At 40.6% G+C, this 22029-nt stretch overlaps 1 protein-coding gene across 2 annotated transcripts in view; it reads left to right on the forward strand.

Annotated features, from left to right (window-relative positions):
• galnt1 (UDP-N-acetyl-alpha-D-galactosamine:polypeptide N-acetylgalactosaminyltransferase 1) overlaps nt 1-22029 on the forward strand; it is a 204873-nt gene that overhangs the window by 151562 nt on the left and 31282 nt on the right. For both annotated transcript variants that reach the window (XM_088601436.1, XM_088601435.1), the window contains 2 exons: nt 2948-3155; nt 14731-14901. In XM_088601436.1, coding sequence (XP_088457562.1) covers nt 2948-3155; nt 14731-14901 — 379 coding nt within the window. The remainder of the gene's footprint in view (nt 1-2947; nt 3156-14730; nt 14902-22029) is intronic.

Genomic DNA, 22029 nt, shown 5'->3' on the forward strand with positions numbered 1-22029 from the left:
CTGTGACACAAATGTCTGAAAGCTCTCGTGCGATGTGGTGTTTCAAGCATCAAGGACAAGACAAATCAAAGAGCTTCAGGATCATGCAGTGCAGAGATCTCCTGTTGATTCATTAATTCTGAAAACCTTTTTTAATAGTGTTCAGATTGTCTGTCTTTTTTAACTTAAATGAAACTTTATTTAGTGAAATAAGTGTTGGGGATTATTTCTAGTAATTAAGTAAAAGAAGGTTAAAAACATGAAATGGAAGTTGGAAAACCAGATATAAATATGGCACTAGTAGCAGGCTGTACATTAGGAAAATAAGCATCTCATCACCTGTCGTCTGAGCAAATCTCAATTACTTGGCCTGTGAATTGTATTTTTTACCATGTTCTGTTTCTGGGATCTGACGTTTGAAAATGCAAGCAGTTTTAAATCTCAGCCAAAAAGAAGCAAGGTTAATAAAAACTCATTTGAAACCAGACTTTCTAAAGAAGGAAGTTGAAGAACTTGAGACCTGAGTACTGGACAACAGTAACCAAAATGTTACTGTATAAATCTCACTTCTAAACTTATCTTGATGTACTGGGTAACTAAATCTGTATTCAGTAGATATGCCCATTCATTTCAAAGGTTGTCTTTTGCAAGAGGTTAAAAATTGCTCTGTACAAATAAAAAATATGCCAAAAGTCCCCCAGGTGGCTTAATATGAGTTTCTATGCTTGTCGTGCTGAGGCTATGAGGTGCTCTGCACTTTGGGATCAATAGGTTCTGTATTAAAGACTTGGCTCTTTTATTTCATTGTAGGCAAGATGTGTTGGCTTGTAGCCCATTTAATTATTTTAGTAAGGAGAGAGCAGCTTTGCCCGCAGTGGAAAACTGAACCCTATGCCTGCCAGACCCTGACCTCTAACTGAAAATGCCTCCCAAGGCAGGCATTGTCACCTCGTTGTGTCACTTTTCTCACAATTTCGCTTGTCAGAGGACACCAGATTCCTCTTGCCGTTGGTCTCCAGAGGAAAACGGGGGACCACATGAACGCCTCACGTTAGGACCCCCATCTGTGAAATTTGTTTCCTTCACGTGCCTTGAGTCATCTTTCCTGGATGAGCTGCGCTGAGCCGGCCTCTGACTGTGGTGGTTCCCTGCAGAAGCTGATGGAATGAAGCAACTGCCAGCTATCAGAAAATGTATTTGCCATCCACTTAGAGGAACAGCGTTGTAAAAGGCGTGTGTCCGTTACCACACCATGCTTCTCATCAGTGTCAGCTGTTTCAGTTGTGTTTTTTTTGGTCTTCTATCCAGCCAACCCAGTAGACTGCAGTCCCCCTGCTATTTCACTCAATGCAGCATCGAAGCAGTCGGGCGGCCAGGCAGAGGCCAGAGATATAGGGGCTCTTAGACTCATGTGTAACATCAACGCCATTCTCACACCTCACAGCTGGGCCGTTCCAACAGACCGACAGCCACTCCCTGCTTATTTTCCTGTTTTGTTGGGGTTTTTTTTGAGGTCCTTGCAGTTTATCTCTCTTCTTAAAGACATCAAGCTTTGTTTGCAGATTCGGCGAAAAGGGCACTTGGCCGACAAAGTGCTCCTCGTTTCCGCGCCGTGGTTCAGACGCTGCTGAGGTGGCAGAAATGCATATCGTCCCCGACGTTTGGATAGCCAAATGATGAAAGAGAAAGAAAGAATGAAAATCCCTCTGGTCCGGGCTGATTTGTTTTCTTAATGAAGAGCGTTAGACTGAGAGGAATTGTTCCTCTGTTCTTAGAAAGGTGTGGAGGCTGCAGCTCAGATAACACTGACTTCTGGAAGTCCCAGCCTGCAATGTCGGAATGTTTTTTATAGGTTTATCTGTAGCTTGCAATCAGAAGCTAAACACAAAATACTTTTTTCTCCCATTAGTACGATTGCACAAGATTTTTATTCTTGATGTCTTACAGAAATATCGGGGGATTCCCAAGTTCACTTAGGATCAAGTTAAAAAAAGAGCTTGTAGGCATTATTCTAGACTTCTGTTGTTTAGTATTAATAACTCTCTTCTTGTTCTCTGGACATAAAGAGATTATTCTCTGTAAAATCACATTCAAGCTCTCTCGTCTGCAGACGTGGGTCTCCGACAGCCTTGTTTGCCTTGTTTCTTCTCTGATTTCTTTCCTAAAATAAAAAGCCTTTCAGGCTGTGCACACCGGTGAGGCTTTTAAGTTTTTCCAGTCATGTCCTAATGATTTTATGAGGGTACGTGTTATTTTGACTGTGTTGCTTTTTGACTCTCCTAAGCTGACCAATTTTCTGATATCTAATTTGTCGTGTTTACAGCAGCTGCACTGGCAGTCCTTGTTTCATAACTTGGCACCCCAGTATCCCTTGTCTTGCAGGGACCAAGTAAGGCCAATGATAGTTGTTTCTGGTCTAATGCTCAATAACAGCGCAAATCTTGCTTCTTATGGTAGAAGCATACGAGACTCATGTTAGCCTCTGACAATGGGCAACACTGGTGTTTTCACAATGTTCTGTGCTCATAGGTGGGTCGTGCAACACACTGTATGTGGTTATTGTTATATGAACATACTGTATTGTTCTGTGCAATGATTCAGACACTGCTTAGGTGGCCAAATTGGAATATCAGCTCTGGCATTTGGACAGCCAAGTGATAAAATACAAAGAAATATTGAATTTCTCTCCTTATGTAGCAAATAAGATGAGGCAACTCTATTGGGCTCTTTGGCTGGACTTTTTAAGAAGTCTAGCAGTCCTTCCATTAAACAGCGGAGCATCAGAGTCCATGTCTGATCTGCTCTCTGTAGAGCAGCCTGGCATGTAGGCCATGGCGTGTCTCACTGATGAAGCAAAGCTGTGTTGCTGCAGCACATCTCCAGGGGAGCTTTGTGCAAGGGAAGGGTGGAAGTGCGAATGGCCCTGCCCTGTTAGCCACTGTCTTTTCTTGACCTGCCTGTCCATCAGATTTCCTGAAGAGGCCGCTGGAGCAGTACGTGCGGAAGCTGGAGGTGCCGGTGCGCGTGGTGCGGATGGACCAGCGGTCAGGCCTCATCAGAGCCCGGCTCAAGGGGGCCTCCATCTCCACTGGGCAGGTCATCACCTTCCTGGACGCCCACTGTGAGTGCACTGTGGGCTGGCTGGAGCCCCTGCTCGCCCGCATCAAACTGGACAGGTAGAGTACAGCTCTGTTTCTGGATATAAAAAAAAGCCCAACATTGTGTGAGGGTTTAATTTGGTTTCTATGTTGCAAAGTTTTGAAGACAAGGTAGGTTCATCGAGATGGGTGACCAGTATTGGGTTCATTACATTGTCAGATCTGCACGTCCAATGTCTTTGTTAGATCTTATTGTATTTTTGCAGTCTGAATATTGTTTGCCTTCCATTCTGTATGCATTTTATTGTAAATTACTGTTTAATTTCTGAATTTTGAATCTGTGGTTTTGTACAGCATCATTTTTATGTCATTTGAATCGCTATGTGATCCTTTGAGTCGTCTTGGGTAAAGGTGTCTACAAAATGATTTATCGCCATCTGGGACACCTGTCTGCAAGTGACACTTATATAAAGCTGCCTAGCCATTCATAGCAAAAAGAAATATTAAATATTAGCCAAATTAAAATGTCTTTCAATTCTTTATTTGAAATCTAGATTTTATTCCATATGTGGCAAAAATATAACTGGGATTTAAGCACTTCTATTTAAATTGAGAGGTTTTTCAGAATTTCCTTGTTTTTTACAGTAAGTATTCTCCAGGACTTTATGCATGTAATATTTTGGGGAGTCTCGGGAAGCCACTTCACACAGCTGATGTGATGTTTTCTTTTTTTTTGCCTCGTGACATTTTGCCGCAGGTGGCGTTTGAATCCCAGCTGAGTGCGCGGCACAAACTGCGGCTCACGTACCTGTAGGAGCCTTCAGTTGGCTGCCATGCCACTAACCGCTAACGAGCTCCAACGCGTCTCATGATAACTCTTTTGTGTTAACGCATCTGTTACCGATAGTGTCAATATATACAGTAGCACACGTGTGGATTTCTTACAATGAACAGTACTAATTAAAATACACAGCATAAAGGTCAAAGAAGCCGAAAATGAAGATGTGGTGGACTTCGACATCGACAGGAGAAGGATCACTCAATGGCAAGACGTTGGGGGTTGATGTTCTGTGCCAGGATGAGAAGAAAAACATTTGAGCTTAACTTTTTAAAAAAATGGCTATAGCTCTGACTGGCTACTGAACATCTCTAAGAAAACACGGACACTGGAGAACACAGCTTTCAGAAAACACTGCTGGAACAGGATGTTGATTGCTGCCTCTTCATTTTTGGTCCCTTTCCGTACCCATTTTCACCTGCTCCGTCTTTTGATCTCCTGTGCTTTTATATCTCTTTCTCTCTCTCCCTCTTACCTGCAGATGGCTCAACAGCTGTTTCTTCTTCCTGCTTCTCAGTGGGGAATTAACTTTTACTCGTTCCTTAACATTCAAATGGTGTTCATCTTCCTTAACATTCTGAATGCACTTACCTGTATCTGACTGGATTAAAACCTGGTAGACAATAGACATAGACTAAGGACGTGTTCCTTTTTGATCCAAACAAGTTCCTACTTAACAGGTTGCCTCATGCCCATTAAAGTTCTTCTTTACATGTAATGCAGTAAAATTATATTCGATTGTTTTACGCTCGTTAAATAACACAGATAAGTAGTAGGTTATTGGAATTATAGTTCACAAATAAATACAGCTGACTGGTCACATGATTTTATCAGCCTTAAATACTGCCCCCAACTTCTGATCAAATGAAAAATTAACTTTCAACTCCATAATGAGTGCAGATACTGTAGGTTCATGGTTACTGCAGAACACAAAGGGACATTGTGGTCTTCCCTTTGACCTACTTTAGATCTTCTTTTTCAACTTCAGAGTCAAAATCTTTTTAACTGCTTACAAAGTGCACATGTCATGGTTGTTTTGGAAGTCACATAGGAAGCCATATGTGTCTAAAAACATCCTTGCCCATGAAAAGGGATATACAGTATCAGCTTGGCGACCAGTGATCACCGTTTGCAGTTATATTTGTTTTTTCTGAGGGTGGGTGGGTTGACCTGCCATCCCTTGTTTTTAATGCCATCAGACTAGGTTTCGAACGGGGTAGATTTCTCCTGACCTGGTTGCTCAATGACAAAGGGAATCGACTAACTGGCTGTTTACCGCAAATTAATCTGAAATTGAAGGTAATAACCTTACGCTGGTAGTTGTCTCCGTTCTGAGAGCTGTCCTCAGAGTGGGAAAGGTGAAGTTTTATGTACGAATTTACTTGTAGTTCTATTTTTAACCTTATTTTTGCATTAGCGTTATTGTATTTGAAACTTAGAGGTGTCAACCTTCCTATTTATCAGAGAGAGCAGTTGACGCCATTTGAATTCTTGTATTTTTCCTTTGTGGAGGACTGGAAAGTGAAAGGCTACTTTGGCCGCAAAGCCGTGAAGCGCACATGGCCGCACTCTGGGCTGCGGATGTGAAGACGCACCAGGGAATTCCTCTTCAGTGTCAACACCACAGTCCGCCAAAGTGTCTTGTATCCTGCTATGATATCCTGTTCCAATACTGTATTCGGAAAGCCGTGCTCTCCAGTTTCCGTGTTTGCTTATCATATCTGAGAGGGACTGCTCGGGCGACCTTGTTCGGCTCCCCACCATTAGTCATTCTAACAAAAACAAAAACCACTCAATAGCTGTTAGGCTTATAGCTAGTAAACCACAACCTGCCGTCCTCTGTACTGACATGTCAGCAATAACTTAACCAGGGTGGCATTTTGATTTTCTTATACTCTTGGGCTCACACTAACCAGAAGGTCTTGGAATGTGAAATATGACCTATCCTTTTAAGTGTATCAAAGCCAAAACAAAGTGTAGAAAAAACGGTGTCTACTGTACTTCACGAGTCAGTATGAGAATATTTTATATCAAGGACCATATAGTGTCGTTCCAACCTGTGCGTGTTCATCATCAGATGATATCAAATGATTACCTGTTAAGAGCTGTTTAGTCAGAAAAAAGGGAGCAGTCTTAATTACTAAGTTGAGAAAAGCCTGCATAAAGGGTACATGTCTGCATGCTGAAGTTGTCCATTAATGTAACTTAATGTATTTTTAAACCAAGCCCTGAGTGCATAGAAAAGCAGAACGCAAGCAGATCAGTTACTGGTAGCAGTTACAACTGGTGATTAAAGGCCCAGCTGGAACAAAAATCAGCAGAGACAGGGGTATTCTAGGACTAGGATTGAGAACCACTGGTTTCTGTGGTTAGAATGCTTATTATTTTTGTTTGTTCTTTAAAGTTTTTTTAATACGTGTTTTGTTAGTGGACTGATCATTTCAGACTCCTTTAGCACACAGTCTTCCCAACCCCAGTCTTCAGAAGCAGCTGGGTCTTGTGAACATTCATCCAGTGCAGTTCTGAAATTCTCAGTGATTTAGTTGATAAAGAATGTTGTTTTTCTATACTTACTGTAAACAGATCTAGTTTTCGAATTACATTGAGACTTAACATTTGAGGATGTTAGTTCAATCAAGGGCCTGCAATTGATTACAAATAACTATTCTCATAATCATTATAAATGCAATGTCATAGAATATATATTAACTTTATTCAGGTATTTATTGGTCAAACTTAATCCGGTGTCTATAGACTGTACTACATGGAAAATCAGTTTTTTTTTGTATGTGAAACAGAACTCAGGATGGACAGTTGTGATGAACAAAGCAAGTTCATGAATTAAAAAATGCTGATTATGTGTACTGTAGGTGTTCTGCTATCATTGTGTAATTTTCAGGTCAGAAAAAACAGGATTCATTTAAATTAAATCCCACCTTGTGAAATCCCATACAGTCCTAAAGCTGCATGGTATCTGCATATGGACATGTCATTTTGTTTTTTCCTAAATAATCTCAAATAACCTTAAACAATTTCTAGGATCATGCCACTATCAGTGGATTAAGCTAAGCCAACTACTGTAGTTCTAACAGAAGGCACTTTGAAATTGTCTTCTTTTTGTGACCTTAATGTAATAAGGTGGAGAATAAGTGGGTCTCTCATCAAAGAGTTATTGAGTAAAATTGATTGTACTTTCATGGAAATTGCACATAAATTTTACATGAAGTTCACACTGTATTTCTTCTAGGATTGTATTGCTAGGGCTGTCGAAACTGGCTTCTGTGTGACTTTCTTCTCACATTTACAGAAGTGCAATATACAACAGCTCTATTCATTATTGAAAACCTTTTTGCAAAATTAAAACACAAATTAATATGACACGAATGTCCTCTCTGAAATATTCCCCTATTTTAAGTGCTCATGGGTTAATCTCCACCTTCTAAGGTCACAGAAAAGTCGTATTCTTTCCATAAGTTTAGCTGATTGTCATGTGAGTAAATAGTGGAAAGCCTGTTTTGTTTCTGTTTAGAAAGTTCAGTTTAGAGCTGGAGGGACTGAGGCTAGGTTATGAAGATGCAGCTGTAGAAGGGAGGTATCTTAATTGAACCTCCAGGGTAGGTCTCTGTATTTTTTGTTTCAAGGTCTCATCCTAAGGCTGAGTGTGATTGCACTCTCCTCCTTCGAAAGAGCTGGTTAATGTAGATGGGGCAGTAAATCCATACTAGAAAGCAGCCTTATCCATGCCCTTTGTGTGCTCAGACAGAGTGGCACTGCACTAACTCAACTGTATGGTGCTGGAGAATGCAGTGTTCTGACCCCAGTTGCACACTTGATGAAGAGGAGATTTGGGGTTCCTGAGTGCTGCTTATAAAGCTACTTTTTTTTCCTAGGAGGAATATAAATCTAGGACCCCTGGACCACAGCATAAATGTAATAATGTGCCTAAAGAGATGTGTTATTTATGCAGCTCGAGCTAAATGCTTGTCATGCTAATGAATCAGGTGGTTATGTTGGAAGAGCTCTAGTCTGGGAGGCCAAGTGTTGAAAATAAGTCACAGAAATCCGCTCACTCAAAGAGACATGCTGGAGAAAGAAAATAAATAGCCGGTCAAAAAGCCATGAGGTTTAATTTCTTTGCTGTTGTTTGTTTGCACAAACAGAGTATGGAACAAGCATGTTCTCTCAAGTAATAACTGGAAAAAATAGCATTTTCTCTGAGCCTGAAGCTTCCCACTGTTATCCTTTTTGACTCACTCTGCTTGTAATACAGAATCATTATTGTTATTTCAGTTGTACTGTATGATGTAAAACGTACATTAAGCTTACATTAGTCAACAGTTTCAAGTGTAGCAGTTTTTATTTTCTAACCTTTAATAAGCTTAGATTATTGATACAGTTTTTTCTTTTTGGAAAACCTAAAAATAAAGCATATACAGGTAAGTGTAAAAAATCAGCATGACCCTATCTTTTTTTAAATCAGAATTATTTGAGTTACTCCTAACTAATCAATACATTTTTGTGTTCAATTTAAAAATATATAATGTGGGGCTTTGCCTTAACCATAGAGGAATTACAAGTTGCCTCTGAATGGAGAGAAAGCAATACAATGAATTCAGAATCAACACTATCTCTCCATTATAACAGCTGCAGCTTACACATCCATACAATGAATAGACTGCCATAACTGAAGTTATTTATATGAATGTGTCAATCACCTGTATTGTGGAGCCTCGTGTCTTCCTGTTAGATTGACTCTGGGCTGGACAATCACAGCTCAATAGCACCGGTGTAACAATCCGGCAAAGGCTTCAGAACATTTACTGTATCTACCTCACCTTATTTCCTTTTTCCTCAAAAAGCCTAGTTAGTTGCTGAGCTCAGTGGCTCTGCACAGCAGTCTGATTATGGAGACAGACAATACTCCAGCAGCCATATCACCCTGCAACTCACAACTGGCAACCCACTGAAGCTCAGCAAGTGTGAGCCTGGTCAGTAGCTGGATGGGAGACCTCCTGGGAAAAACTAAGGTTGCTGCTGGAAGAGGTGTTTGTGGGGCCAGCAGGGGCGCTCACCCTGCAGTCCATGTGGGTCCTAATGCCCAAGTATAGTGACAGGGACACTACTGTATATTGTAAGCAGGCGCCGTCCTTCGGATGAGACATAAAACCGAGGTCCTGACTCTCTGTGGTCATGAAAAATCCCAGGGCGTTTCTCGAAAAGAGTAGGGGTGTAACCCCGGCGTCCTGGCCAAATTTCCCATTGGCCCTTACCAATCATGGCCTCCTAATAATCCCCCTCTATGAATTGGCTACATCACTCTGCTCTCCTCCCCACTGATAGCTGATGTGTGGTGAGCGTTCTGGCGCACTATGGCTGCCGTCGCATCATCCAGGTGGATGCTGCACATTGGTGGTGGTGGAGGGGAGTCCTCATTACCTGTAAAGCGCTTTGAGTGGAATGTCCAGAAAAGCGCTATATAAGTGTAAGCAATTATTATAATTATTATTATTATTATTACTGTGTATTTAAGTGTGTTTAAGGTTGTAGCCGTTCTGGAGCCTGAAGAGCTCACTGTCATGTTTGGTCTTCTTCGACAGATTGTGATTTTAAGTGCACTGTCAGGTAGTTGAGTGATGCATGGACATGTTTGTAGCCCTGCTTATAGACCCTCAGCTGCCTACACTGGCACAAAATCCCAGTTCCATCCCCACACAGTCACATTACTACCTGTATAACAATGCACTGTGTACAGGCGGCAACATTAAAACTCTGACCTCAGTTACTGAGTGGAAGAATTCTAAGTACAGATCAGGTGCTCAAAGCCTTTTATTCCAGAACTGTTATTGTTTTACAAAATTAGAATCTCCAGTTATTTTTGACAAATTTTCCACGTGTCAGCCTTCCCCTACAAACCCTTCAACTGAACATGGGAGAATAAGGAGTTGCAGACAGACTTCTCTGACACACCCACCTTTGAGTAGCTCGTCTTTTGGCTTGTCCCAGGCACCACAGCCCCGTGCTGGAGGTTTAAGTGCTGATTGGAAGATGAGCCGAGAGAGCCCTGACCAACCAACTCCCCTCTACCCTCTTGGGTTATCCCTGTCACAGTTGGCTAGTGACATCTCCTAGGCTTGAACGCGCATTCGCATGAGCCCTGTTACCAGATGAGCTTCTTGAGAGGCCCCATTTCACAAGTGTTATTGAGCTCATTTCCATCCATCTTCTAACAGTTTCTTCCGATTCAGTATTGTAGGGGAGCCAGAGCCTATCCCAGCAAGTAATGGGCACAAAGCAGGTTACACCCCTGAACAGGATGCTGGTCCATCATAGGGCACACAGACACAAACATAAGATCACTTTATTGACCATATACAATTTCTTGTATTAAGAATTTGTCTTTTCGCATACCCCATCTTGCTCTCCATGAGACACACAGACAGGGAGAGAAGCTTCAGGTCAGAGCGCAGGGTCAGCCATTTATACGGCGCCCCTGGAGCAGATGGGGTTAAGGGCCTTGCTCAAGGGCCCAACAGAGCAGAATTCCTCTGCCGGCCACGGGAACCGGCAACCTTCCAGCCACAGGTGAAGAACCTTAGCCAAAGAGCCACCGGACCACCCCACGCACACTCACACCAGGACAGGTTTTGCCAGAACCCCATTTACTAACCAGTACGTTTTTGGATTGTGGAAGGAAACCGGAGCAGCAGGAGGAAACCCACACAAACACAGGGAGAACTTAACACGGGTAGCACCCCAGGCCCCAGCACTGCGAGGCAGCAATGCTTACCGAAACACCCCTGTGCCGCCCTCATTTCCACCCACGACCACAAAACAGTGAAAACCGTAACCTGGCCAATTAATTAAAGTGGTCTGATTACATTCTTTAGATTATGTTTCTGTCATGCTTTGGATTAATAAGCAGTTCATTTGTCCACCATATGAAGTTTCACCCTTATAACCATCCATTAAAATTCGGCTACATTAGATGAAGTCACAATTGAAGGTATTTATTTGCATTTTAGACAAAATATTTAATACAAATATTTCAGGTACTGTATCTGTTTTTTTTTTAAATAATAAGTGCCAAGGTTTGCAGTCAGAGTGGTAATGAATTCTGTGGGGAAAAAAATTGAATTAAAGTCCAATGAGCTGCCATTAGAGAAAGGCTGGGAGAGAAGAGTAGAGGGTGGGCATTTAATTACTTAAGTGTCAGCCCCCTCCGCCGGTGAGAGAGTGGCTGTGTGTTTCTCAGCTCAGCGTCTGGCAGTGCTGGGACATCAATCACCCCAAAGGGGGACGAGTCTCAGATACTGGGTCTGCTGCATTCTACTGTATGGGCTAAGTTCTCTACATGTTCAGTGGGGGATAAATGCAGCGTTCTTTATCTTGGGTGACAAAATATCCCTGGATAAGAGGATGTAATTAATTACAAAATAACTGCCCTGTTTTTTTTAAGTATGGGAGTGATCAGTTGCCAAGGGGCCTGGTATACACAGTAAAGTAATTGACTGAAACCAGTTTTTCCAAATAATAATGAAAGTAGTCAGCTTGCCTGCGATTGCTCAACCCTGCCAGAGAGTTCTTAAAGACATTCGTATTCCACAATGTGCCATAAAAATATGATTTTTGACAGGAGTGAGCCATTTCTAACACAAGCCTGCTTTCAAAAACCAGTGGTAAATTAAGTGGTGCGGTGAAAAAATTGATTCTTTGTTTTCAATACCAACCGGTTGTATATTGCTTTCCACAGAATAAAAAATTACACATATTATACTTGGTATAAAATCCCTTCTAACTTTCCTTAGGAAGTGTTTTGTATTTTGGTCATGCACTTCTGTGAAATACAGCTAACCAATTACCCAACTGTGAACTGTGTTCCTGCATTTTTTGTTTTTTTTTGTATTATGTTCCCCATTTAGTTTTTTCTGTGAAATGAAAGCCCGTTTTATGACGTACTTGTATAAAGCACTTCTGTAATGATATCTCTCATACTTAATACTCAGGACCTAGCTCAGACTCTCAGAAGACAAACTTCCCGATCAAAGGCCTCTTCCTTTAAGTAGTAAGATATGAACTTTAAAGTCACATTGTTAAATTTGTGCATAAAATGCACTGTGACCAAATAAAATCTTTGGGTGCTTTTTTCGCCATTTAAATGTTAGGCTATTAAATTCTTCTAGCTTTTGCTTGAACGAGTGTGTGTAGAATGTGTCTTAGGCCTCTTAGAAGTATATGAATGCATTTCCTGCAGGGAAATTTGATTTATGACATTAATTAAAAAGAACAATTAAGACGATTTCCTCTGCCCAGAGCTACTCATATTTTAATCAGTAGGTCTGGCATTTTGTCTTGTGACACACTTGCAGTTTCACTTATTACAGCAGTTTGGCTGAAGCTGGACATCTCTGGGGAAACATGGACCTTAAAGTCTGAATTGAAAAAGAAAAATTCATTCAAAGGGCTTCCATTATGGTGTGACACAAAAACCCAATTCCCCTCTGCATCATCAGGCCTTAAAACACAGAGAACCAGAATAGAAAGTAGTTTTCCTCTTTCCTGTTCATTTTTCTTCTATAAAACTAATTCCTTGGTGTCCATTTCCTGCTTCATTTTGTAGTGCACCTTCAGGGATTCTACTGTTTCAGACACTCAGATCGTTTCTCCTTCAGTCTCTACCGCCTGGGACTCTCTGCCTGATCAGGGATATCTGTTGATATTGTGCATAAACAACCACGTCGAAACTCCTTCCCATCTTCAAATTAACCATCAGTAAAGAAAATAGTTCGTACAAAAGTCCCTGCTGTCTTTTGTTCCTTAATATAAATTATTATACCTCAGGAAGAAGTAGTAGTAGTAAAAAGCATTTTATCAACCGGTGGTTTTTACTTTGCTGTCCAGCAAACATTTTTTTTTTCCATCTTAACTTGCAGCCTTATCAGTTTTTACTTGTTGTGAGAGATGGAAAAGAGGTGATCAAGTGCTGTGGCACTGACCTGAGTCACCCTGTGTACCCGCTGCGCTCTGGTGGGTCCCTCATATTCATTCTGTATCTCGGATGTGTGATTTGCACATAGTAGAGCAATAAGGTATCATTCTGTTTAGATTGCAGTCATTATAGGTGAACTTTCTATTCCTCCACAAGCTTGCATGATTAAATTGGCACAATGCACATTATGGGAGATGAGGTTCCTGCCTGTACTGCCGTTGATGTTGCTTGAGCGCCCGCAAAATCATACAATTTTGGTCACCATGTTATAGAAAAGATATACAGTAGCTGCTCTGGAAGTTCTGCTCTTTTTCCAGAGAAGAGTAACTAGAGTAACTCTTCAGGGGTTTTAAGGGAATGTTCTGCACTGACAGGCTGTAGGAACCAGACCCCTGAGTCTTGAACAGAGAGCACTATGAGGGAAACTGATAGTTCACTGAAGTTTACAAAGTCAGCCTAGCAGGTTTCTTCAGAAAGGGCAGTTAAACATGAACCAGAGAACACCACTGGAAACTTTGGGGACGTGCATTTAAAACCAAGAAAAAGTAGCACTTCTTTACCTAAAGTGTGTTGGGAATGAGGAACAAACAGCCCAGCCATGTTGTTGAAGCCAATACACTGTCTCCTTTAAAGACTGGATTTAGGCCTTAGATTTATTAATTGCTGACTACAAAATGGGCTAGGTGGTCCAAAAAGCCTCTCATGACGTTCTTTACCAAAGAATCATCACTATTTCATGTAGCAACATTTAACCTTATTTCTCTTTTAACAATGTAAAAAAGTTTATGCTGTTTTCCTTTACTTTGTTTTTAGTCTTTTCTGTATGACCCTCTCTGTTGGTTTCTTTCAGCATCTGTCTGTACAGTATGAAGGTTATTTAAATAGAGGGTGCAACATTCCTGAAGATGAGATACTGTGGCTTTTTCAGCACCCTGTATATACTGTTTTTGTTAGACATAGTATACAGAATATAATTTTCCCTTTTACCAATAAGGAAAAAGGTTAGACTCTGTATTTCTACATGCTTTCAGTTATTCTGCACCTTATATTTCTCACATATGTATATACCAAAACACAGGTCATAATACAGCTCATCTTTTTACAGTAGATGCATTTCTAGAAAAATACTCCTGCACTGCCCCAGCTTGGTCCAGAATGACTGCAGGCTTGATATGTCTCTGAAGCATGTAGGAACATTTGGAGTACAGTGTGTGCATTCATCAGCACACCCGCTGAAGTACAGAGTGTCACTGCTGCCTCTGGTGCTGTATGTGTACTCTAGGTGAAAATAACACAGAACTGTGAGCTGCCTAGGCTAAGGCAAGCCTTGATGAGAAGGCTTAAACTAAAAAGGTTATGTAAGGAAAGTGTATTTAGGCACACAGCACTAATTTCAGAGTTATCCTAGGTTTTATTGTCTGTTATTATGATGTCTGTATTATTTGATGTTACTGTAAGGGAGCAAAAATGAGTTATGTCCTAATGTAGTACAGTGTGTTGTTTTATATTTTGCAAGTGAAAAAACAGTCTTGCAGGCAAAAGTTACTTTTAAACATTCTCAAGCTTGTAAAGCTAAAATTTACAACATTTAATTTAACTGCCAGCATCTGCCTGTTTTCAGGCTTTTTTGGTTTATCGCCTCTCTTATACAGAAATGTTGTCTCTGTGTTTGCAATGTCATCTGTCAAAGTGTTTTACTTCAAATTCAGCCAGAAGAAAAAAGGGTAGTTATGAGGCGGCGAATGTGTGGCAGTGCAGTGTCAAGGGGTGTTTGTCTCTGTGACAGATGAAGTCAAGTGACGTTGTGCGTCTGTGTGGCCATGTTGCAGGAAGACAGTGGTGTGCCCCATAATCGACGTCATCAGCGACGACACCTTCGAGTATATGGCAGGATCGGACATGACGTATGGGGGGTTCAACTGGAAGCTGAATTTCCGCTGGTACCCCGTGCCCCAGAGGGAGATGGACCGCAGGAAAGGAGACAGGACTCTGCCCGTCAGGTAACCATGACAACTCCAGGGCTCTTTCAGTCCCTCCCATGGGGCTGCAGTGTAAGTCAGGAGGGTGATGTGTACCAGCAGCTAAGTTATGGCTGAGCCTCAGAAAGTCAGTGCAAAGTCATGACACCGAGACAGAGGATGCGGTATAGCAAGTGAGATGGAGCTGAGGGACTGCAGTGAAGGACAAGGTCTAGTGTTCGGTAGCTGCCTCTTGTTTTCCCCCTCTGCAGTCAGACATGTGCATCTCCAGACTTGCTTTTTAGAAAAGGGGGTGAAATAGCGTAAGAACAGCAAAGCCTCAGCACTAGACAGGCAGCTTATGTTCTGCAAAATCTGAATTACTGTTTTTTTGTGACTCAGATTGCAGTGCCTTTACTCGGGGGAAAAAAAAAGCCTTTTGCTGTGAGATGTGTAATACTATAATGCTTTCGGATGCTTGCATTTTGTGTGTCAGTCTCTATTAAAGCAAAATTGGAGGTGATGCCTGCCTCCCTCCAGGGTTCCTTTTAAAACAAAATAAATCTGTTGTTCTTTTGTCATTCCCCAGGAACACCTATCTGGTGATTAATATGAACCTCAATTTGGCTTGCAGAAAGCTCCCGTCATTTTAAAATGTCTGCTTTTCTGTCAGAGCTAGTCTTAAGTGCTCTGCCCCTTTTTATAAACATCTACGTAAAGTGCTTCGCACCTAAATGCTGGGATATTATTGCAGTGGCACTGTATGTTTTCAGGATGGTCTTTTTCCTTCAGGATTCTTTTGAAGTCCCATTTTAATTTGTTTTAAACATCTGAATTACACAGCTTAAAGCTATGTGCATCCTTGCTGCTTGAATATGGAGCATTTGGACATTGAAATCAGAGTTTGCATTGAGATTTTAAACAAAACAGTACTAACCAAATAGAACATATTGAACATACGGTATGCCGTTGTTATCCAAAAACTGAACTGCGTAACACTTGCTTTTTGTGTGATAAACGTGTTTCCCCCTCAGTGTTTCAAACAGATTGCATGTCTTATTTCCAGATCAGTCTGACTATGGAATTGTGAGTGCTGTGTAATGGGATATTTCAGTTCCTTTCTAAGCCTGTGAGGCTAATAGACCTGGAATTTCTCCCAGATAGCATTAAGCAGACAGCCATTACAAAGCTTCCTTAGAATGGGATACTGGTATACTGCTTGTTAGCTCTCCTCAGATACTCATTTACTGTATTTAGCTTGGTGAACTGGAGCAGCAGCAGTTCCTAACCTTTTAGAACATGATGACCTTGATGTGTGGATTTCTCCCGCAGACACCGCTTATGTATGAACACAGTGCTGTATATAAATGTAAAAAATAAATAACTCTATACACTGACATTGACAGCAAATGTTTAAGCAGATTTGTGATTGAATAATATACTAATTGTAGAAAAAACATGATATGATGTATTTGGCAATCAACAAGAGCAGAGTTATTGCTATTGATGTCAAACCAGAGATCTCTCCTCATTTCACCTTCCATGCACAGACACTGCTGCTTTTGTATACCTTTTTAAAAATAGTTACAGCAGCAGAAGAAATAACATTTTCTGTACAGAGACGCGTATTCTGAGCAGGAACGCCAGTGGCAAACTGCCTTGAAATTTGTTGGTGATTGGGAGGTACTATGTTTTGATTCTGTATTCTGAAACAATGAGTGTGACTGTTTTTGGCCCTGTAATTTTTATAGCTTTGGGTTATTCTGTTGCAATTAAAAAGAACCCAGATTTCATATTTATTCAACACATTTCTAGATTGGACTGGTGTAATCAGACTATTGAAATTGGATCACTTAAAATGCGCAATATTATTCTCAGTCAGTTATGTATGCCCTTGTACCACTGAGGATGTTCTCAACATGCTGCAGCTTGAGCAGACCAAGTAGAAAGCAGAGCTACCTTTTCATGGTTTTCTGAAAAATAAAGTTTAATTTTAATTATACAGTCTAGAAAATGTTAATGTTGATAACACACTTGCCATCATTAGAAAACCATACCAACAATTTCAAGGTAATTTAAAACTTACAAAATGGAAAAATATTGTTCTATAGTTAATTTAATGGGGTTTAAGTATTTTTTTGAATAGATTACAATATGTAGCCAGTAATGCAGCCTGTATTAGAGAAGAAGTAAACATAGATGTGTCTAATAGAGTGATTGGGGTAAAGTACATATAGGCAGAATATACAGTAGCTGCAAGTGGGACTTGAACCTGTAACCCCCTTCTGGACAAGGGGAATTATACTGTATATGCTCTGGAGGCATAGCTTTAGCAAGATGGCAAGACTGCAGTCCTGTTGAGCACATGACTTAGGAGCAGTCCAGTCTTACACAGGCTGTAAGGAGCACTGACAGCCACATTGTTCTCTACACACTTCTGTTAACGGGATAGTGACCTCTCCTCCCTGTGGAGTACTCCCATGGAGAGCTGCAGCTTTCCTTTGGACTGCCTTAGTCTGCTCTGTTGATTCCAAACAAAATAAGGCTGAAAACTAAATGCAGAGAGGGAGGAGAGGCGCAGGAGCGAGAGAGAGGATGCTAGTGTGACTATACTGCAAGGTGACAGCTGGAAACCATCCACCGAAAGAGACGAAGGGGATGAAAGTTTAAAAAAGGTCACTGATGCAAGGCCGGGGCAGGAGTGTAAACCTACGAGGCCTCTAAATCAGGACAGCTGGCCTCTGGCTGTGTCTTCATGAGGCACAGCAGAAATGCAATAGCAGGCTACAGCTAAGAGTGTCTTTTATCATTATGATCTCAGTTTCCTTTAATCTTAATAACTCTTCTTCAGGACACAATAATGCAGTAAATGGAATTTCTGACCAACAGCTTCAGCATGTGTATTCCATTGTCGTGTAAATCTGAGTCGCAACTCACGTTTAGAATTTATACCTACTGTATGTACATTTTTATTTACTTTTTTGTCTCCTTTCATTAATATAACCAGAACACATTCAGATACCTTTTCTAGAAGACCTGATTTTCTCTGGACAACACTCAGTAACACAATAGCAAACACTATCTATCACAGAGATAAATAGATTTCATTATGGATGCAGCACAAAAGAAATATCTTTTTATATGAAACAGAATTCTATGATATGAACATGAAAAAATGGAATTCATCCTTGTTTGAAGTAATGCAGCTCTGAAGTAGTAATTACATGGTTTGATTCTGGTGTCTCAATTTAATTTTGGTCTATTAGCATATACTCTCTTGTGGCGAGACACCAGTGTGGCATATTATCAAAAGACCATGAGTGCATCTGGCTTGTTGTAGTTAATTGATTACAGGACCCTGTGTTCTGTTCTAGTAACATCAAAGTCAATCCACCTCACATACGTAGATGATCTCATAACATCATCTATAAAGACTTTTCTATATTATGTTCTATATCTGCTTCTATTTTGCTTCCAAAATTTGTCTGCCTTCCTGTTAGCTGTGGTTGAAGCAACAGCTGTATTTGACTCTTCTAGAGCACATAACAGGCTCCAGTGATTAGGCCAGACATTGGTCTTACATATTCTGCGTTAGTCTCCACTGCTATTTCTACTATACTGTGTCTGTCATTCTACAGTATGTCATGATTCAATCCCATCAAAAGGATTCTCAAATCCATTTACTAAGAATTGACCATAAAATAATCTAAAGACTATTACTAGTTTTTATACTGTTATACATTATTATATATTATATAGTATTTATTCACAATTTTTTTTAATTGTATTAATGAAAAGCTTGAATGAAAAGGTAGGAAAACAGCTAAATTTTTTTAGACTCTCATACACATGGAAAACTATATAAACTTGTGTGTCGTTGTAAACCCTGGCTAAGCAGAGGATGTTTATTTTTTTGATTAAACCTTGAAGACTTCCAGATTATTTTATAACTGATTCATCCCAGCACCTATTTAAACAACCTGAAATCTCTTAGCTCTCAACCACATGCCTCAGTGAATCTCACACTATATTGCACTAATGTTTTTAGTTTCCCAAGGTTAATGTACCTGTTTAAAGTGCCTTGACAGTACAAATTTCTGTCTCACCAAACTGGAGCTTAACAAAGTTAGTAGTAGGTAGTTCTGAATGCTAAATATTGTGTGTTTGGGTCTTCAGGGCATAAACAGCGGTAGTGTGCCTTAAGCACTCTGCCCCAGTCTTGCCAAACGAATCCAGCCTTCCTCCTCATGAAATGTACTGTGTGCCTGGTTTTGTTCATAGAAAAAGTAACTGTTGATAACAGCCATTAACATGTTCTCTACCAAAGAGAGGCCAAAGAACCTGGGATCTTTCAGTAAAAAAATATTAGCATCACATTTGTAGTTCTTCTGATTCTTTGTGTGTAGTATGAAATGATTTTTATGTTGCAAAAGCCAGCATTGCACTGGGTTGGAAATTTGTTAGCTGGTGCCTTAATGACCACAGCTCGGACTACTTTAGTTAACATTGGCTCCCAGTGTGGCGCACAATTCCCAAATGAAATACGCAGCTGTGATGAGGAGGAGGCGTACTGTAATCAGTAACTGGGCATTGTGGCTGCAAAAGAACTGCACTAACCCTGCTGTCTCCAATATCCAGTTTTCAATGTTTTTCCCCTAAAATTGGCTGCTTCTGTGTCATTTCACTGCTTTGTTGGTCAGATTGACCATCAGAAAATCAAGAAGGATTCAAACTCGGCCTGCCATTCGTTTATTCAAGGGGTCACTGATTGCAGCGCTGGAGGATATTTTTATAACTTGACTGCACTGATGATCATCAGTTGAAGCGGTACTTCCAACTGGATGTTTTGTATTAGTGAATAAAACATTCCTAGTTCAGACTGAGAAGTCAGGGCTTGCTCTTTCTTGATGGTCGATATCCAACCATGAATACCTGAACAGCATCTCACCTCTTGCCACTGAAGGGGTACACCTGTGTAATGCTACACAATTTTCACAGAGAAAAATGTACATGAACACACTTCAGTTCTGGCACTGATGACTTCACATCTCCTATATGTGAGAGAAGTACTGGAGAATGGAGTAAAACTGTAGGTGAATGATCTTTTGGGGTATACTTGCTTATTTTAATGTTGTGAAGCGTAACGACTGCGGAACCTGTGCGCCCACTTCAGATGTCTTCTAGAAACTGCCATGGATCATGCGGTTTGCTGCCCAGGGTTTTCTTTTCTGCTTTATAGTCTACCTCAGTTTTTACACAGGATGCAGTACAGAAGCTACATGGGTGGCATGGGGAATTATTTCCTATGCCAGAGTGAATTTTTTCATTTGCCTTGTCATCAGCTAGGAAGAACCAAGGTTTACTTGTTTTTTCAACCCCTCCAACGCACACGATCACCAAAATTTGAGGAGGAGTCAAAATGGCTTAATACTTAGAATTAAATAATCCAGAATTAAAGCTTAGAATTAAAACTTGTGCTCTGATGGGATGGCGTCCCATCCAGGGGGTATCCTGCCTTGCTCCCATTGCTTGCTAGGATAAGTTTCAGCTCCTCCGTGCCCCTGAATTGGACAAACCACTTAGAAAATCCATGGATGGATGAAAGATAGTGAATTTAAATAAATATAGTGAACAGCGAGAGAACATCTGGAAGTAACGCTTATAGTTTTCATGATTTGGTCTTGTTTTAGGATTTCTCAGTTTCCGATGACTGTTCCATCTTTTTTTCTGTTGTTGACGGTGTAATCGGAGTGGAAAAGCTCATTATCTGAAATGTATTGTTATCTTGTCACGCCAGTTTGCATCACAACAGCAGTGACAACAATGAGCCACCTAAGTGCCAATACTCCTGCCACCTTCAACGTGAATGGAGAGAATCTGCTTGTCACTTGTCACCTTACCATGCTGTTCCATGTCCGATGTGAATGGCTCTTAATGACAGCGATGATCCTGGTATCTGATTTCATTAAAGAACTTGGTTCTCCATTAGGTATTCATTAATTAAGTAGATGTTAATGTACCCTGAAAGCTCCTCACACTGCAATCACTTCCTGTATTCATCAGTGATGTGTTGACTGCACTGACAGACTCAGTCACTTCCGAAGGAATTAATCGGATATAATGACCAGTCTGTATCTGCAGCTAAGCAATGCTTCGTCAGTGACAATTGTGATCATCTTGTAGGAGGCATGAAGTTGCAGGTACAGTAGCTACTGACTTCACAAGCCTGGATTTCTGAGGAAAGTTTTCTAGCTTTCAGTATCCTTTATGCTCAGTCTTTCTTTTCAGAACACTAATCTTACATATTTTTTAACTCTGCACAGTAGAAGTATGACTTTCCTAAAGCTCTGCTTTGTAAACGCTGACACTTTCCATTCTTGTTTCATACAAACTGTATAATATAGAACGAATTTGGAACTAAACTATAAAACACTATTCACATGCTATAAGCAGAACATATACAGTAAATTGAATGTTAGTTGTACAGTAACAATGTAAAGTAGTTCCATGAGTTTGGTGTCTGCTGTCCTCTGACCTGATCATTGGAGCCATTTTCTCTCAAAACATCAGGCAACGGTAACTGAATTTTGGAATGGTGAAACTGGCAGGGTATTTGTGAATCAGTGTATAGTGGGGTACAATCATTTGATACAGGACATGGATCAGCAGTTTCTTTGTCTAATCCAGTAAATCTAAACCAGGATCCATGTGATTTGAATTGTGCTCCTCTAACCACATTAGGGGCATTATTGGTAATATTCATGTCAAATAATTGTTTTTATCACAAAAGTTACATCATATTACACCCTGTTCTATGCACTGGACAGCCTGAATAATTTTGGAGGAGTTTTCTTGGGTACATATAATGTATACGTCTCAAATCTGCACAGAATTGACAAACTGACAGAACATAACATGAAGGATTTTTGTAAATGTCTCTACCCTTATTAAGGCTTCTTGTTGTAATTTCCTGTCATATTTACCTTTCTTTTAACATTGTCAAACCTCAGCTTACCCTTTAAAAACTTATTCATGCGTCCTCCAAGGCTACACTGTGTTTTGTAAGGCTGCTATTTAACCAGAATCAATGTGTCTCTTTGTGTGGAGTTTGAGTGTTTGATTTTGCGAAGCTGCTGTGCAGACAAGGCGACTAAGATCACGCTGAAACCA

This window comes from Lepisosteus platostomus, chromosome 12 (assembly GCF_059453375.1).
Source record: "Lepisosteus platostomus isolate fLepPlt1 chromosome 12, fLepPlt1.hap1, whole genome shotgun sequence".
Taxonomy (NCBI): Eukaryota; Metazoa; Chordata; class Actinopteri; order Semionotiformes; family Lepisosteidae; genus Lepisosteus; species Lepisosteus platostomus.